The following is a 19,053-nucleotide window of genomic DNA, read 5'->3' as shown; positions in this document are numbered from 1 at the left end:
ACAGCAACCTTCTCGTGTGCAATAGCAGCTAGAGGGAAAATGCAGGCTCATGAGCCATTGGCGTGCAGAATGCATGTCATTCGGCGCGCCAACGCACCGATGCGCGCCCTAGGTGCCGCGGGCTTTGAAAGACGACACCGCAGTGGCTACCACGATTGGTTCGGCAGCAATGAAAACGCGCCTTGTCCTCGACCTCTGAAACATTGCAAACACAGTTCGAACATTGCAGAAAAACGCCACGCAGTTGAAAACGAAATGCTTCCTGCGTGCGCTGTCTCATCGCTGCCGATTGGCGTTGCTTGCGCCGGTCTTTGTATGGCGTTTGCAAGCGCCGCGATTATACAGCGACACAGGCACGAAGTGTGAAGCGGCTCTGTCGACCGTTCAGAAAACTCCTAGACAGGCACTCGCGGTAACCGACGGATGAACGCTAAGGAAGAGATGACCAAACAAAATCACTGAATCGCGCAGCACTGGAAGCCTGCATGCACGAGCACCAGATCAGTCAACAAGCTTAAGAAGTGTACTCTCGACTGCCTAGTCACTTTTAATGGCCTCAACAGTAATTCTGTGCAGTAAGCTTCCGAACGCCTACGCCGCAAGTCTCGCAGCCCTTCTTTACGTTATATATGTGTAGTGAGGAAGCTTACGCGGTGCGATCTTAGTCATCCGCTTTAGCTTAATTGCAGCGCGTGTTCTGGGTGCACGGTGAGCAGCTGTACACTATTGATATGCATACGCGTACCGTGAAGGGGGACTAGAACAATGTGCTCTCCAACAAGCCGCTGATTTCAAAACACGTGTACTCAGACACGTGCCGTGGTGTCCTATGTTGTGTAGCGTGCACTCCCACGTAATGTGGTATAGGGTCGGTGTGGCCCCGCACCACGGGCATTCGTCCCTGTAGGCTGTGGGGTGTACGCGATGTAATATGCATAGGTTCGTGTAAGTGCCTGTCTGGAGCCTACGCCACGCAGCGGTATACTCTGTCTTTAGATTTCGATGAGGGGTGGGGGGATATCGTAAGCACCACGAGGGAGCAATGGGAGGCACTGCTGTCCAGCTCGGCCCTCGACGATCAGCTCAAGCTGATCCAGGGAGCTGAGAAGATGGCAAGAGCCAGAGGAGCCCTGGACTAGGGGCCCCGACCATTAGCGATCCTTCTGATTATTCTTTTAATAAAGTTAATCTATCCTATCCTATCAGGCACGTGCACAGGCACGCAATGTACAGCACGCACATATCTATCATTGAAGGGCAAATGGACAGAGCTTCCGGTAGCCATGCCATAAGCTGTTTACAGGCATGTACTACAAGTGTAAAAAGAAACAACACAATGAACCAAGCACTGTCCTGAAAAAGAGCACTGTGGCCAGGACGCGTAGGAGCGTTTGAGAAATGATTTTTTAAAACCCACAAACAGCAAATATAACGTAATTTTTGTCTGCGGTGGATCGTCCACGCCTGTAAGATTCGCTTACTTTCTTAAGTACCTTATTTTCCGGACTATAGTCCGCAGCCGGTGTACACACTGTAGTCCGTAGGTGCCAATTTGGGCTTAAAATTAAAAAAAAAAGTTTTTCTTAGAAAGTCCGCACCCGCTGTATAGTCCGCAGGCCCGAAATTCCACAGAAATTAGGTGTTTTAGCTTGTCTGCAACCAGTGAACTGTGGGTAAGGAAACATTTTATCGTCAAGCGATAAATGCCTTAGTCCATTGTTAGACTCTATATATGAGTCGATAGTGAAAGCCATCAAAATCACTTTCGTCGGGGCTGCCTAAACAAAAGAAGTCAAGCATATGGGTTTCGACGAACGGATGTCTTGCGACATGAGGGTGCTAACGTACAGGCGGAAGCTTCTGATTATGGAAACAAAATAATTAAAGTTATGTCCTTCGATAAGCATGTAAAATTGAAAGCTGTTGTTCTCGCTTCCGAAGTGCAATGCATCTGTGTTTTTTAGACGCACGTCGACATCTGCAAGTGCGCCCAAATTGTCTTAAATTTTTTTTTCTATTGCGTGGTCGATCGAAGACAAGCTATCTATGTTTTACTCCCTCCTCTGGTAAATGCTTGTTTTAGCATTATAGAGCGGCTTAGCGAATGATAAAAAAATCACTCACTGAATGCGAAACAGTTTGAAACTTTGCCGAGTCTTTATTTTCGGTATATACGTATATAATCGATGCAGCGCCATGATAAAGTACCAAATACGCTGTCCTAGACACAAAATTTCTTTATACACATATTTATTTAACCCGCTGTAGTAGTCAAGTGGCCCTGGCGTTTCGCAGCTGAGCCCGAGCTCGCGGATTCGTATCCCGGCCGCGGTGGCTGCATTTCGAGGGGGGCGAAATCCAAAGACGCTTGTGTACTTTGACTTAGAGCACGTTGAAAGTCCGGGTGGTCAAAATGAACCTGGTGTCTTCCTCTACGGCGTGCCTCATAATCAGTTACCTAAAACGGCACGTAAAACCACAGAATTTAATTTAGTTAATTATGAATTACATACGCAGTTTGTGAGCCATTGTTACATTTATTATTTGTATGTAACTCGGAAAATTGTTCCATCGGCATTTGCCGACATGTGTATTTACACGTAATGTTTGCTTATGCTGTAGAGCGCAGCGCCCCAGTTAGGAACACCGCAGCCATGCTAGATAGCAAGACACCTCACCCCCTCCGATTCCGCTTCCTTGCCTCCCTAATTCCCGCAACCCGCTCGATTTGATTACGAAATAAATTATTGCTCCGTTCCGTTTTTGCCTGTATAATTAACCTACCTATACGTAAAGATACTCGTTGTCGCAAAGGATCGAGTTAGTGAAACGGCAATAAGTCAAACAGGGGATCACATAACCCAACCTCTTGAGAAGAAACAATGGCCGTGGCAGCGGAAATCTACCATAGACGGGCAATCGACGCAGCCGTTCGAGGGCGCAGCTGTGCCCAGGAGGAACGTGGCGAACTTGTTTTCCGCCTTCGGTATAGGTCAGCACGCGCTCAAAACCATTGCTCAAGGCCACTCAGAGCCATGGCATGCACCGCAAATGCGTACAACGAAGGCTCCGTTTACGAGGCACTGTTACCTCCAATACGGAGCCGTTATAGTTGCCGCGCCGAGTGGCATTGCCGTCAAGCTATAGGCAAACCGATTTCTGCAGGATTGTAAGGCACCGAAGTATTGGGCTTCGACATTTCCGGTCAGTCCAATCTGTTTCGCAAACAAGAGCGGCCACGGCGGAGTCGGGGTACAGGCCGTCGAACAGCAAAGCACTATAATATATATATACGCAATACTGCGACACTGAGGTTGATATTCGCAGAGGTTGAGACCGGCGAAAAGCTTCCCTCGCACGTCAATCACAGAGAGGAGTAGAGCTTGCGGTGGGGTTTAAGCCTATGGAACTCCGTGACAATTATACGTTTTTCACTAGGGGCCACGATTTTATTGGTAACTTGACGGGTTTTAACGTATTAAAGGGAAGCCTATAGGGGATATATGAGCTAGTGCCCTGTAGTGGAGGGCTCCGGATTCATTTCGACCCTCTGGGATTATTTAGCGTGCCCGCCAAGATCACCGCACGAGCGTTTACAACTATTCCCCCTTCAGAATGCGGCCTCCATGGCCAGGAATTGAATCCGCGACCTCTTGAGTCGCAGAGGAGAGTCAGTTATTCGCAGCTTTGGAGAAATTAAGCTGCAAATTGTGTCCATGTGGCCAAGCAATGTGGCCGGCACAAACGTAATTCACAGATTTCCTAGCAATGTCTTGTACAATTTACTTTCAGAGCTCTGTGTACCACTACTCGTTTGCGCTATAAAGCTGAAATAGTGTACTACATTGATTCGGAAAAATAAAATAAAAGGACGCGCGACTTGCGTGGTGGAAACTACGCAACCCTTCTGGCACATTGCAACTGGACACGTTCATCGGCATGCGAAGGAACTTCCCCGTACGATATAAGAAGCTGTGTGCACAAATCGAAGGCCACCCGATAGACATACATGTGCGAATTGTCTAAACATACATGTTCTCTTAACAAGAGTAATAGAGAAGCAAGTAAAAAAAGAAGCAACGCATACATTCGCGCACGTCTGAGAATGTTCTAAGAATCCATGCATGAATAATTCAGCTCGTCTGTTTCGTACAGTCAGGGCCCGTATTTTGTAACGTTCCGCTTCATTTTCCATTTATATTGTGTTACCACGAGGTGCGCCGAGTGGCCGATTCCGGCGATAACGGCAGCGTTCTAGTCATGTCCGAGCCAATGACGAGAGGCGAAAACAATTGAAAATGGAATGGAACGTGAGGAAATGCGATCCCAGAACATCTACTCCGGCATTCCAAACCCTATAGTATACGGCGTGATAATTCCCAAGTTTTGCGGAATTTTTTAAAAATCGGCTGTGGCAGATAGCATAATTCTTGTCCCTGTGCTGGATTACTCGAAGAGGCAGGCATTACCAGCACGAGATATGGAAGACATATACAACTAATAAAGATATCACTAATTAACTTCTTAATTAATTTACGGTACATATTGAAATTCATCAATTGTAGCCGGTGAGTTTGCAAGACGCATCCAAATGAAATCAATTTCCAGGAGGACGCCAATTTCGAGATATTATTTCCCTAAGTGCGGGGCGAAATGCATGGGCGTTCCAGTTACTTTTGTACTTGAATACATCAAAGAGCATCTTGAAAACTTTTTAAACGCAACGATAGGCAGTACACGAACGAACAACAGGACAAGGCGAACAGCGAGCCCATGTAACGCGCGCCTATGTTGTTCCTTTGTGTACTGTCTGTCGTTGCGCTTAAGAAGTTTTCAAGATGCAAATCAACCAACTGGCCCGATTTACCGTTTTGTTGCATAATATAGTGTTTTATTATAAAAGTAAGTAGAACAACAATTCATGTTTCTTACGGCGAGTTTCATGGCGCGTATCTACAAGCGGGTGTCACTCTGGAAATTCATTCCAAGTGGATATGCCTTGCAAACTCACCTGCTGCAATTCGTAAATTTCAGTATGTCGTACAAGTTCATGAATGAATTTTTGTTAATTAGTTGGACATGTGTGATCATTTCTCGTGCAAGTAATGTCCTCCTCCCTGAATAATCCAAGGCTGAAGGACTAGAATTACGTTTTCTGTAACAGGCAATTTATAAAAGTTGCGCAAAACTTAAAAAAATGATCCACCCGCACATACCCCCTCTCGAAAAAAAGATTGCCTATAAGACGTTTTCACAGTAAAGGGTCGCGGGCGCTTGTAGCGTGTACTGGGAGTCCATTTCTCCTGTGTACGTGTGTACTTCGTACGGTGGCCCCGCTCTTTCGCAGCAGCTCTCCAAATTAAAGCAATGTTGACGCTAACAGCAGGGCCACACGTTCCGCTCGAGAAAACGACTTTGCGCGAATCAATTCTGGTCGACCGCCCGCGTTGTCATAATACTCAAAATCAGAAACCGAAGTTTGTTTCGACCATGAAAGCTCGAGGCAGGTCAACGACCATTCAGTCTGACCCCCCTCCCTCCCCGTCAACCATGGTGTTACTGCACGTGCGATACTGAAGACCACCGTTACGATTACTTGAAAACAGACAGACACGGTATGATGCGCGGTTCACCTGGGCGAGACGAGGAACTTTCGCATTTGCAGACGCGGTCGCAGATAGAGTACTTCAGAGGGGGCGTGCGCTATATGGAAGATTCTTCATCGACGACGAAACGCCAACGGTGCCATTTTCGTGCCTATATTAAGTGGTAGCGAGCGCTGTTCTGCCGCGCGACCATTGTTGTCTTGGCTTACACACAGGGTGTTCCACTTAACTTTAGCCAAATTTTAAAAATATGCAAATCGTACGTAGCTGTACAGAACCAAGGTAATGTTGTTTTCCGTCGCTTGGAGATACTCAGATATTTTTTTTTTTTGCAATTTTTGCCTAATTAGATAATTAGACTTAAGTATTTACCAACTCATCAAACATTATTTTTAGATGAAAAGTGTAAATGAAAAAATTGTAGAGCAACATGAAAAACTCCCGATACAGCTTTCTGTCGCTCAATATGTGCTACAGAAAAGTGTTTTTCCGAGCGTGATAGAAGCCCGCGAATACACGCAGAGTGCCTCGAGCGCCCAGTCGCGCAGCAATTTTGCGTGTATTCGCGGGGTTCTTTCACGCTCGGATATATATATATATATATATATATATATATATATATAACTTGAGCCATGAATTTAAACACGAAAGGCGCGTCGGACGCGAATTGAACCGAACACATACTATTCGCTATAGCCTATAGTAACTCAGACAATCTTTTGTTTTCCCCATAACTCCCTAAATAACTAAGTTTAATTACCCAACTTTTTAATTATTGGCTGAGGACCCCATGTATGATAGGCAGATTTGTAGGGCACCTTCAGAAACCAGCGATCGAGTTGTGTCGTTTATGATACGTCTCACGTAGTCCTTTTTCCTGGTTGCAAAGAAAGCCCGCGAAATATGAAAAGAAAGCCACGTGACGGAGCGCTTGCGCAGTGTTATCGTGCTGCTTTGCTCTCAAGCGTGCGTTCAGTGAATAAGGTCGGCTCCCGTCGGATGACGGCGAAAATGCATGCTGCTGGCCGAGCGCTGCTGATGAACTAGAGAACGCCCTGCCGCTTCTTCGTCGCCAGTCATGATGCAGCCGACCTTGTTCACCGAACGCAGGCTTGAGAGCAGTACTATACCACTGCGCAAGCCCTCCGTCACGTGGCTTTTTTCATATTTCGCGGGCCTTCTTTGGAACCCGGAAAAAAGGACTACGTGAGACGTATCGCACAGGAAACAACTCGATCGGTGGTTCCTGAAGGTGTTCTGCAAATCTGCGTATCATACTTGGGGTCCTCAGTCAATAATTAAAAAGTTGTGTAATTAAACTTAATTAGTGAGTTATGGGGAAAACAAAAATTGTATGAGTGAATATAGGCCAGTGCGAATAGTATGCGTTCGGTTCAATTCGCTTCTGGCGCGCCTTTCATTTTTAAATTCTTGGCTCAAGTTAGGTGGGACATTGTATATACGTATAAAAGGAAGGCAGGGATGTTAACCAGTCAAGAGTCCGGTTGGCTACCCTGCGCTGGGGGAAGGGAGTAGGGGAATAAAAAGAAGGGAGAGAAAGAGAGAGATGTGGGTACAGAGACGTCCACGAACGGCACTACAGAGTCAAAGGCTCTCGCAAAAGCCAGACGTTCTCAGAAAGCACAGAAGTGCCTTTAGTGCCTTCTGAACCGATGATCGGTCGGGACGGTGTTCTAGTATTGTCTGTTCACTGAGGAGACGATCATCTAGTCTCCCGAATGCGTTGGTCAAAGATTGTGTTTGTGCTTCAAACTGAGGACAGTCGCACAGTAGGTGGTCAATGCTCTCCCCACAGCCGCAGACATCACATGCAAGACTGTCGGCCAACTCATCAAATATTATTATTAGATGAAAAGTGCCAACGAGAAAATTGTAGAAGAACGTGAAAAACTCCCGGTACAGCTTTCTGTCGCTCAATACGCGCTACATAAAAGTATTTTTCACGCTCGGAAAAACACTTTTATGAAGCACGTAGTGGGCAATAGAAAGCTGTACCGGGAGTTTCTCATGTTGCTCTACAACTTTCTCATTTACACTTTTTATTTAATAATAATATTTGATGAATTTGTTAAAATATTGAGACTAATTATGTAATTAGGCGGAATGCAAAGTATAATCCGAGTATCTCCGAACGACGGCAAGTAACATTACCTTGGTTCTGTCCAGCTACGTAGCATTTGCATATATTTAAGGTTTGTCTCAAGTTACGTGAAACACCTTCTGTGTCATGCTCGATCCCGCATTCGAGGATAGAAAAGACGTTCCGAGCGCGCTGGACAATTTTTCCGGCGGCACAGACCGATTTGGAGGGCTTGTGCTTCACGAGCCGAACGTTTGCCTACAAGGCGGCCCCACGGGCAAAGCTTCGCCGTTCTCTGCGGAAGCAAACGTGCGCGTGTATTCGCCCACTGCTGCGGCGCCCGGTCGGGTGCTAATGAGCGCCGACCGCTGACGCGCGTCGACGCGCGCCGCCGTGTGTCTCTCGGTTCACTACGTAACGCACGGGCTGCTTACGGGGAAGCAACGTCCTTGCGCGCATACAGGGTGTTTTTGAGCGCGTCAACATTTTTTGAAGGTTGCCTGTGGCAGATAGCTCAATCCTAGTTTATGAGCCGGTCTACTCGAAGCGGCGGACACTATACTTGCACTAAAAATTGGAATGCAAAGTCGACTAATTAACAAGAATTCACTTATTAACTTTTAAGCTAATTATCTTATGACCCATATTGCAATTTACACATTCTAGCGGTGGACTTCGCAAGGCAGATCCACTTGGAACGAATTGTCAGGACGACACCAGTTTCGAGATATAAATTCCCGAACTTTACGGAGAAATGCATTGGCGTTCCAGTTAGTTGTGCGCTTCAGTGCATGAAACGACGTTTTTTTAACAAATTAACTCGAACGCCAATCCATTTCTCCGCAAAGTTCGGGAATTTATATCTCGAAACTGGCGTCATATTGAAAATTCGTTCCAAGTGGATCCGCCTTGCGAACTCCACGGCTAGAATTTGTAAATTGCAATATGGGCCATAATGTAATTAGTTTGAAACTTAATTAGTTAAAACGTAATTAGTCGATTTTGCATCTCAACTTTTGTGCAAGTATTGCATGTCCGCCGCTTAGAGTAGACCAGATCATGAACTAGAATTGTAATATCTGCCGCAGGCAACTTTTAAAGATTTTTGAAAGTGTTCGTTGAAGCACCCTGTATATACAAGCGCATGCTGCATGTGCTACGCACACCAAGTCATATACGCGCGTGCATGTATAGTCTCCATGGCATGCAGCTGTGCCACCCAGCCACCTCGCACGAATGTACGATCGGGAAGGTCGTTGTTCTCCCACAGGAAGAGTGTGCGCCGATTGGTACGAAGTCAGACAACAGTGGCATGCGGGCGATTAATGACGTTAGGCATTGTGTTTACCTCTCTTCTTTCTTTTTCGTTCTTGTTCACATTTCTTACCCACTGCGGAGGCTAAAACGTATGCATGGGGTTCTACAGTTAAAGACGTGGTCGCGACTCCTGGCCGCGGCGGCTCTATTCCAGCGGGCGCGGAATTCATAAACGCCTGTATATAGTTGTATTTTGGGCGCATATTAAGGAATGTCATAATGGTGAAGATTAACCTCAAGGTCACCTGCTGTGGTTGCTTAGTGGCTATGGTGTAGGGCTGCTAAGCACGAGGTTGCGGGATCAAATCCCGGTCACGGCGACCGCATTTGGATGGGGGCGAAAACACCCGTGTACTTAGATTTAGGTGCACGTTAAAGAGGTCCAAATTATTCCGGAGTCCCTCTCTATGGCATGACTCATAATCAGATCGTGGTTTTGGCACGGAAAACCCAATAATTTAATTTTTTTAACCTCGAAATATTCACTACGACCTTGTCGTAAACTGTTCAACATAACGATGGTGAATAGCTTCATCAACAGACATTAAAAAAAAGAAAAAGAAAAGAAAACAAGATTTTGAGTGGGCGGTTAATTGTCAGGGGAGCCTACTAATCCTTTAGTTCAGGTGCGTACTTCTTGTGTTCAGTCACTGCTGCAGACAGATGCATATGAGGAAAGCACACAGACAGCGCACGAAAGCTATTGTCTGCTCTAACAGTGTTATATTTTTTGTTGAGAGCGGAGTTGAGGCACGCGAAAGAAGCAGTAGTAGTGATAAGATACTGGAACAGATGTGGCAAATCAGGAGGTTGCGCTTCTTGTGCGACAAGGCGTTTCTCTCTTAATCGTGGTGATATAGTCCAGCGTAACGAGGGCTACGCTACGTCGGCGAAAAGTGGACGCTGTACAGCCTAGCGTCAAGGCGCAGCCAGCGTAATCAGCGGCGTTCGGCACGCTTTGACGCGGCTGGCACGGGAACAGAACATGTCCTACACTTTTAAGCAAAATTACACCCTTTTGCCACACAACAATAATCGTCATCTGTCTTGCCCGCATTTCCTTTCTTTGACGCTGCGAGCCCGGTACTTTTCAGTAACGAACGGCATGCGCGTTATCAGCATGGCATAGCTAGTATTTCCGATAGGAAAGTAGCGGGCGTGGCGTTTTCAAGAAAGGAAACGCTAGCAAGGCCGCACAACAATAATCGTCTATACACTCTTAGGCAAAGTTACACCCTTTGGGGTGTATCTCTGTCACACAACGTTAATCGTCATCTGCCTTGCTAGCGTTTCCTTTCTTGAAAACGCCGCGCCCGCTACTTTCCTGTCGGGAATGCTATGTCATGCTGATAACGCGCATGCCGTTCGTTACTGGGAAGTACCGGGCTCGCAGCGTCAAAGAAAGGAAATGCAGACACTACAGATGACGTTGATTGTTGTGGGTCAAGATACGACACAAAGGGTGTAAACGTTTCTTAGAGTGTACCGTACTACGCTCTAAGAAAGTTTACACCCTTTGGGGTGTATATCTGCCACACAACGATAGTCGTCATCTGCCTTGCTTGCGTTTCCTTTCTCGAAAACGCCGCGCCCGCTACTTTCCTGTCGAGAATGCTGTGTCACGCTGATAACGCGCTAGCGGTTCGTGACTTGGGAAGCACCGCGCTCGCTGCGTTAAAGAAAGGAAATGCGGGCAAGACAGATGACTATTATCGTTGTGGGTCAAGATACGACACAAAGGGTGTAAAGTTTTTAAAGAGTGTATACAGTCCCGATGGTCCGGCCATTGTGGCACAGGCACACGGGTCGTAGAATGAATTTTACGTTTACTGTAAAGGCATCGCACGCAGAAACTGAATCATGAGTTCGCCTAAACTTTAAATTTCATTTTATAACTCTTTTCACTCCTCTATCTTACACGATAACGGGCGTATGGAAAGCGAGAAAGAAAGAGAAAAAATATATGTTACCGGAAAGCAGCGCCGCAGGCTGTGACGCTGCAATATACCAAGAAGGATTTCGAAAGCCCGGACGAGTTTTTTGCCTGCGAGCCGTGATGGGAACGAGTTCAAACAAACCTGTGTGAAAAGAAGAAAGAGAGAGAGGTAGATACACGGAGAAACCTCTGTGACAATGACAGGGTGTCTGAAGCGAAGCAGCAAGAACGCGAAGCTCATTTTCACGTTTCTTTGAAAGTCTAGGGGGTTCTACAATGCGCTTCGCGAAGGCGACCATCACCGCGGGCGCATGAATGAAACGCGACAGCTGAGCGCACGCCGGTGCATTTGTGCGCGTATCTTACACTGCGCAGCGCGTCGCAATTGCCTCCCGGCGGCGGCGAGACCGACGACGATGACGTCAGCCGGCGAGTCGCCGCTCCGCCACGTGCAGCTCGCGTCGCGTGCCATCCTCGGGCTATTTTCCTTTTCTTTTTTTATTCTCGTGCGGTACACGTTGTTGCCGTTCCCACGCGCACACCGGGCGCTCTCGTGCCGCGCCACGATTGCACTTCGATTCTCGTGGCAGCATCGTTGGCGACCGACCAGCGACACCGTGGCGGCGCAGCCGCGCCACAGCCCGAAAGTGCCTGGAATGCACACACACGCACGTGCGCGCACACACGCTTTTTCCATCGAGAATACCGGCAGACAGGGGAGTTGAGACTGGCTCTCGGTGACTCCTATATTCGACGAGCACGCCTGCCTGGTCGTCATGGGATCGGCAACTACACCAGGTAAAGTGCACTGCAACGAGGCAAGGGGGGGGGGGGGGGGGGGGGGAGAGAGGGATTTTTTCTGTTTCCTGCGCTGGAGTAGCTTCCTGTTTCCCATGCTTCGTGATGGCGCGGTGCGATCGGCTCGGTTTGCCCGCTCAAGTGTGCGGCGCTGCCGGAACAGCGGCGTGCGTAACCTCCGGCGGTCCCGTATACGTGTCCCGTAGCTCTAGATCCATTCTTTATTTCTATTGTCCCCCCCCCCCCCCTCCCTCCTCTTCCCGCCTCTTCGAAGGACCAAACGTTAATTACGCCGATCCTGTGGATTGGCCGCTTAATAGCGTTGACGGAATGCTTTTGTGGGACGTCTAACTTTCGCATTTGAAAACCGTTGATCCAACTTGGGTGCGCTGATCTCGCCACGTGTCGTTTTGCTTTTTCTTGCGCCTGTTTAAGCGATAAGCAATGCATTGGTTTAAGGGCGCTTGTTTCAACTATAGTCGCCGTGAAAGCGAACGGACTACATGGAGTGATTTTTTTTTAATGCAGTACTGCTTTCACTTGAATTTGATTGATTGATCCTGTAACGTCCCAAAGTAACGCAGATTCCCTATATTAGGGCGTCGTAGGGGAGGACTGTGGAATATTTTTTTGCCAACCATAATTCTTCAAATGTGTACCCAAGCATTCGTACACGAGCGTTTTAGCATTGGATACACACATTCTGCCTACAAGTGGAATCTGCTGACGGAAATCGAACCGGCGACCTCCCGCACCACAGCAGAACGGGTGTGTTAGTTCCACGTGTGCGCCGCTCGCGTGCTGCTCATTATACATCAGCACAGGCTACTGCGACTGCATACATAGAGCTGTCTAAATGACCAGCGCCTCTGGGTGTAGACATCGCAGTGGGAAAAGCATAGCAGCTCGGGCAAACGTAAACAATGGTCGTGCAGTTAGCGCGAAGCTTCACGCAACATCTTGTCGCACAAAAGCTACAGGAGACTTCGCTTGTAGGGCTAGTTGTGCGAGGGAAGGTACAGTTTATTATTGCCCTAAATCGGATCGCGGATTGGGCATGCAAGTAGTGGAAATTATACACCCCAGCGACTGTTCCTCGCATTTCAGAAACACAACACCGGCAGGGTATACCCTTTACTCACGAGGAGCTGCGTGCGCACTTAAGGCGGAGTTGCACCGCCGTCTGCATTTGGCACGAATGACCTTCCACGCTTCCAAGCTTTACTCGGCCGCCAGCGTGCGCCAAACGAGCGCGTGTGTCCGTGCCGCTGTCTCGACCTAGCCATTATATGCTTCGCGACATCCGCGTATCGGCCATGTGTCCGCGTGATGGGTCACAGCGTCGTGCCTTGACAGGGTAATTTTGCTGGCATATTTCTCGTACTCCTCTCGCCGGTGACCTCCTCTGCCCTGCAGTCGAAGCTGTAGCGTCGCTGCAGCTTTGCCTCTGCCGACAGCGTCCTGAAACAGTCACGTTCTTTTTCTTCGGCACCTCGTTTTCTTTAGTGGGCTATACTGTTACGCAAAGGATAAAAAATCAACGAAACTGACACGCATGTGCGCAATCATGTATTCGGCATCGACACGTTTGACGTTGCGCTGAAGCACTCACGCTCTGCCGCACGTCAATGTATACGTTGACGCGCGGCTACAATTCGTAAATTCAAATGTATGTCCTAAAGTAATTACTTAAAAAGTTAATTATTGTGATTACGTTAGTTATTCAATTAAGCATTTTGATTCCGCGTCGAAGTAATGGTCGCCTCATCGAGTAATTTAGCTCAGGCAATTTTTGAAAATTTCGTGTGGCTAAAAAAGACGCCTGGTATAGGTATAGCGTAGAATTTACCCTCTTCCATTCGTCGCTGCATGCTTAAGAGACCCGAACTTTGTTTGTTTGTTTGTATGTATGTATGTATGTATGTATGTATGTATGTATGTATGTATGTATGTATGTATGTATGTATGTATGTATGTATGTATGTATGTATGACGGCACAGCACGTCACGCTTTTCTTCAGTCTTACACATTTTAGGCTCATTACTCGTGTCTGCAGGAAGCATTCATTTGTTGATTTTCATTATGCGCAGGTGTTGTTAGTACGGGCTTACCTTAAAGCTAAATTAACTTGGTGGGCGTCAGGAGACAAGCCTTCGAGCTACACACAACTTCGGTAGCGCCACCAAAGTCTCTTTTTGATCTGTATAGCAGAGGCGAACTTTCGAAGCTGCTTTGCGTGCAAAATAATGTGGTCGCATCCGTGTATCACCCACAAACCACGTAGATGAGGATCTTGGCGTCGGCGCCCATTGCCTCTTCATACTGCAATATATCCTGCGCCTCTATATTATTTCCGTGGGGGCTCGTACTTCGGCGCACCTGCGTCCGTGTTGCATTGTTTGGAACGAATTGCGCCGCCAAGGGACTTCAATCATAGAACTGCTGTAATCGGAACGTAAGCATTATTCTGCGTCAAGCTAATTATTTTCGCTCTCCGTCGTCGGCTACGCTATATGATCGCGAATCAGCCTTTCAGAGCGACAAGACGGAATGTCACTGAGAGCGGCTCGTGCGCGAACACTGCCAACCGCGCTGCTCGCGACATGCGCAGTTCGGAGCCAGAGGAGCCACAAAGGCGCGTGTTTCTGTGCGGCCCTCCCGAGCGCCTTGATTTTCCCCTCTGACCGTCCGGTGCCGCGCGGCTATTTCCGACGGCGGCGACGATGTGCGCGAGCAGACGGAACTTGGCACGCGTGCGCGGCTCCTGCACCCCTTTCGTGTCGTCCCTCGGCGCATACGCCTCCCGCGTCTCGGACGGCGGCTGCAGGAAGCGGCGGGGCTGCGAACGGCGACGCTGTACACCGCTTGCGCCGAAGGCTGCTGCGAGCGCATGGCGGCGCGCTGCGCCGGCGGGCGGCCCGACGGCTCGCCCTGAAGTCGCACGTTCTGCAGCTGCGCCCCCGAAGTTGTGGGCTACGCGGCAGCGCAGCGGTCGCCGCCGTCTGGCCCGGTCGCGCGCGCCGTCCAGCTACGCGGCCGTGCCGCCGTCATGGTGACTCGAAGAGGTAACGCTTTTGCGTTCAGCGACGCGCCAGCGCTGCGCGCGAACGCGCTTGCACGACACGCGCGGAGCAACGCGTATTCTGCCGGGATATGCGTCACTTCGCGCCACTGCTTCTTGAAAGAGGGTGCGTTGAGAAAGAGATCGCGAAAGAAAAGACGAGCGTGAGAAAATTGGAGCTATCTTGTTTTTCCGTTTCGGAAAATATGTCAAGGGCAACTGTTCTTTACAGTCCAGACAAAAGAGTAATGCTACTGTTTCGTTCCGTTATGCCAGTGCTTTCCGCCCCATTCACAGGGCAACACTTCATTTACGACCCCCTCTGTTTGTTTTTCGTCGAGTATAGTGGGCAATCGCGCGAGACTCCCCCGCGAGACTTCGTATATTCTACGTTCACGTCGCTGAGTTTGCCGACCGCCGCGTGTCAGCCCAGTAGACGTGCATTCCGACTGCAATGCCCCGTTTTCTACGTTTCTGCACCTGTTGAGGGCTGGCGAGCAGCCAGATTAAGTGAGCCGCGTTGAAAATGGCTCGTAATTCGACGCGCAGAGTAGTTCGATCAGGATTCCTGATTTCGCAAGGCCCGCTATAGGATGAGATTTCGCAATTATATGCGGCCGGCGTAATTTGGCACATGGCACAGAGGGACGGTCTCAGCGAAGTGGCCCTCGGCAAGCACGGTTACGAATCCAGCAGCTTTGGACTGGCACCAGCCACTGCTGTAGAAGCTCCTGTAGAAGCCGACTGCGCTGGGGCTTGATCAGGTGGCTCGTATAGCAAAAGTGTTCAACTGTAGCATACAGGTTGCATTATTCAGGGTACATATGGCATTCTGAATGTCAGCGTTTCGTCTTGTTGCTATACACTTGCGCAAGTCCGAAGGTAGAAACTCGTCATTTCTAGTCTATGCAGATGGGGGGGGGGGGGGGGGGGGAATCGAATCCGTATTGAGATCCATTGATGCATGCTCTATTTCACGAGGAGCACGTAAAATGACATGAAATTGACGATTTTCTTTTGTCTCACATTGCTTCATTTACCTCAGCGCGAATTCTTTTGGCTGTTTTTTCACCATCCTTGCCTGTTAACTGCATGCAGCTATGGCGAAGTCGCCCTTAGGTAATTTTTATCTGCCGTGTCTCCTTGTTAGTTTGTTTTGATCACAGTTTTCCTTTTTTCCGCATGTTTGCGTATCGCAGTGTCAAGGCCAGCCATTCATGAAATCAGTTTCTTCTTACGAGCATGTGCAAGCTCCTGTCAGGCTCAGCGTATATCCGTATACGGCATCGACGGCGGCCACTCGCTTGTGGCTTCTCTTACGTACACCCCGACACTATCGAGTCGAGCCAGAAGTCGGGCATAAATTGACCCCACCCGCCGAACAAACGCGGACAAATAGCACATACGTCAGGACGACGGTCATCTCGCGGTGTGCGCCTGTGCAAGTTGAGGCGATGGGCGCACGCGCGCGTATAATGAATGCTCTTCTGCGAGCAGCGTCTCGCTGCAGGGTGTCCCGTTAAAGTTCGACATACTATAGAGATGTATCAACGTCTGGTGGTGACCGAGTGGGTTTAAGTTACATTGGAAATGACCGGCCGTGGTTGCTTAGCGGCTACGGCGTTGCACTGCTATATGTGCACGAGATCGGGGGATCAAATTGCGGCCGCGGCGGCCTCATTTCGACCAGGAAGAGATGCAAAAACGCCCGTGTACAGTGCATTGGGTGCACGTTTAAGAACACCAGGTGGTCGAAATTAATCCGGAGTCCCCCCATCACGGGCGCGCCTCATAATCAGATAGTGCTTTTGGCACGTAAAACCCCAGAATTTTTAATTATATCGGAAATGAGAATATTCACAAAAGGAAATGCCAAGTTGGGAGGTTTTTGATTTATTTGAAGTGTTCAAGTACGCAATATTAGTTTTGATACGTACTAGCTTTCTTGTAATCGCATAAGAAAAATAAAGATTCTTTGTGCAAAAATGCATTACAAGGAACAAGTTATGCGTATACATATATATATGTGCTAGTATAGTATAGACTAGTATAGTATAATATAGTATGTATTTCAATTTTTTGTGCAAGTAACGTCCGCCTCTTCGAATGGGCCACCTTATGGACTAGAATTGTGCTAGCTGCCACAGGCAGTATTTTTTTTTTAATTTTAGAAAGTGTTCGCTGAAACACCCTGTATATTTTAGGAGTATGGATTGCACACAGCTTCGAAATAAGGATTTTTTCCCCGCTTAAGCCTGTCTAGTTAGGATTGAGCTACGAGTTGCAGATTCGGTATGTCGCCAAATCGCGACACCTAGCTGGAGGAGGTTAGCGGGGCGCCAAAATCTTGGAACACGAAGCCGGTTTCGAGCCCCCGACCTCGTGCACGGCTGCAATACGCCATATCTATAAGGTGTCTTTTTAGCGGCACCAAATTTTTTTTTTAATTGCCTGTGACGGATAGCATAATTCTAACCCTTCATCTATATTACTCGGGGAGGCGGCCATTACTTGTATGTGAAATCAGAATGCCTAATGAAACACTTAGCATAATTATTCTAATTAACTTCTTAATTAATTACCTTAAGGCACATAGTTCAGTCTACGAATTATAGCCGGTGAGTTCGCAAGGCGTATCCACGTAGAACGAATTCTCAGGGGTGCACCAGTTTCGAGATATTAATCTTCGACTGTAACAGCAATGCATTTCGTTAGAGGCTTTGAAAATTAATACCTCGAAACTGGTGCAGTCCTGAGAATTCGTCCCAAGTGGATGCGCTTTGCGAATTCACGAGCTGCAGTTAGTTGACTAAAATATGTGTCATAAAATAATTAATTAGAAAGTTAATTAGCGTAATCATGGTAAATATTCGATTAAGCATTCCGATTTCTCGTAGAATGGCCGACCCATCGAGTAATATAGATAAAGCGTTAGAATCATGCTATCTGCCCCAGGCAATTTTTCAAAAAAGGTGGTGCAGCTTAAAAAAAAAAAAAGAAACACCCTGTGTATCTATTATTCACAGAGTCGTTGGTAATGTGCATGAGCGAGCCTTTCCTATTGACTCCTTGTTTTCTTTCCGCGCGGTATGTTTATGCACGGCGCACTAGTCTTGGCCGAGAGCCATGATGACATTGTGTCAGAGAGATGCAAACGATGGCTGCCAGAGCGCGACTTTCTTGGGTTGGCAGTGTCAGTGTATACAAAGTGTATACGTTGAGGCGCTTCTACGTCGCTGTACTGACGCAAGTCTGGAGTGACGCCAACCCGGCAGTTAGCTGATTGCGCCGTATACATCGTCCTGGAAACAATCCCAGTGTTGTTGTGGTTATTATTTTTGTAAATCTTGCGCAAGTAGCGCGCGTAATGTTTGCACTCGCTCGCACCTAGTGGTCGAGTGATAGCACTTCTGCAGTCTTCTAAGCAATTAACAAACGACAGTATACGCGTTGACGGCGTTTAGTATCGAGGTAGTCGTAAACCGTGACTGGCAAGCAGTGTTGTCACAATTTATCAAATAATTTTTTTTTCTCCTCGGAAAATCAGTAGGTTCTTCAAGCTGGCAAAAGAGGCATTTTAAACGACGTCTCTGCCAGCACGGATCCAGCGCTTATTGTTAGTTCTGCAAAGTGCCACCCATGAAGCAGTAACACGATTCAATGATATCCAAAATTATTGGCGTGGTGCGGGGTCTGAAAAACCACACGTATGACGCGCAGCGAATCTCCAATCTTGTTCCGAATTTCAAGCCAGTTATGGCAGGGCCTCAGACATCTGGTACCTGAAGTCTCAAGTGTTCATTGTGTTTTGAACAATGCTTCAACCCCCCCCCCCCCCCCCCCGCCGTAAGAACATGCACACATTGCTCGTTGCTCGAACGCAGTAAAAGCTGATCGTGTTTTATAGCCGTTATCTATTGGAAAAGTAATTCCGTAGAAAATAGTAGGACAAGCAGGAAATAAAAGTAAAATAAAGTAGATTTCGCTATTGCTTTTATGGAAGATGCTTAAAATCTAGATTCCGTAGCTTTATTATTGAATTGCTAAAAATGTCAAAAAATTCAGCGCCATTCCACTTTATGAAGGTGGATGAACAGCGAAGCTGTTTAGCGCACGACACATAGGTGACCCGGAATATTGAACAAAGGTACGAACATATTTATTGTCCTAATCTCTGGTCATCGTGGCGATATAGGTACGCACACACATTCGCCTATCACGGTCGCGGATCGA

The 19,053-nt window shown here is 47.8% G+C and overlaps 1 protein-coding gene across 3 annotated transcripts in view; it reads left to right on the top strand.

Annotated features, from left to right (window-relative positions):
* Nucleotides 1-19,053, top strand: part of LOC126548075 (long-chain-fatty-acid--CoA ligase 5) — a 166,207-nt gene that overhangs the window by 11,525 nt on the left and 135,629 nt on the right. Inside the window, exon 1 of one of the 3 annotated variants that reach the window (XM_050196164.3) lies at nucleotides 11,652-11,758. The exons of 1 other annotated variant lie outside the window; for it this stretch is intronic. In XM_050196164.3, the coding sequence (XP_050052121.1) occupies nucleotides 11,737-11,758 (22 nt within the window). In that variant the 5' untranslated portion in view covers nucleotides 11,652-11,736. Of the gene's footprint in view, nucleotides 1-11,651; nucleotides 11,759-14,564; nucleotides 14,825-19,053 lie in introns of those variants that run through there. One more of the 3 variants, XM_050196165.3, reaches the window with a different exon arrangement.

Source organism: Dermacentor andersoni, chromosome 1 (assembly GCF_023375885.2).
Source record: "Dermacentor andersoni chromosome 1, qqDerAnde1_hic_scaffold, whole genome shotgun sequence".
Lineage (NCBI taxonomy): Eukaryota > Metazoa > Arthropoda > Arachnida > Ixodida > Ixodidae > Dermacentor > Dermacentor andersoni.
The sequence above is the reverse complement of the archived record's forward strand: the minus strand, read 5'-3'. Positions and strand labels throughout refer to the sequence as shown.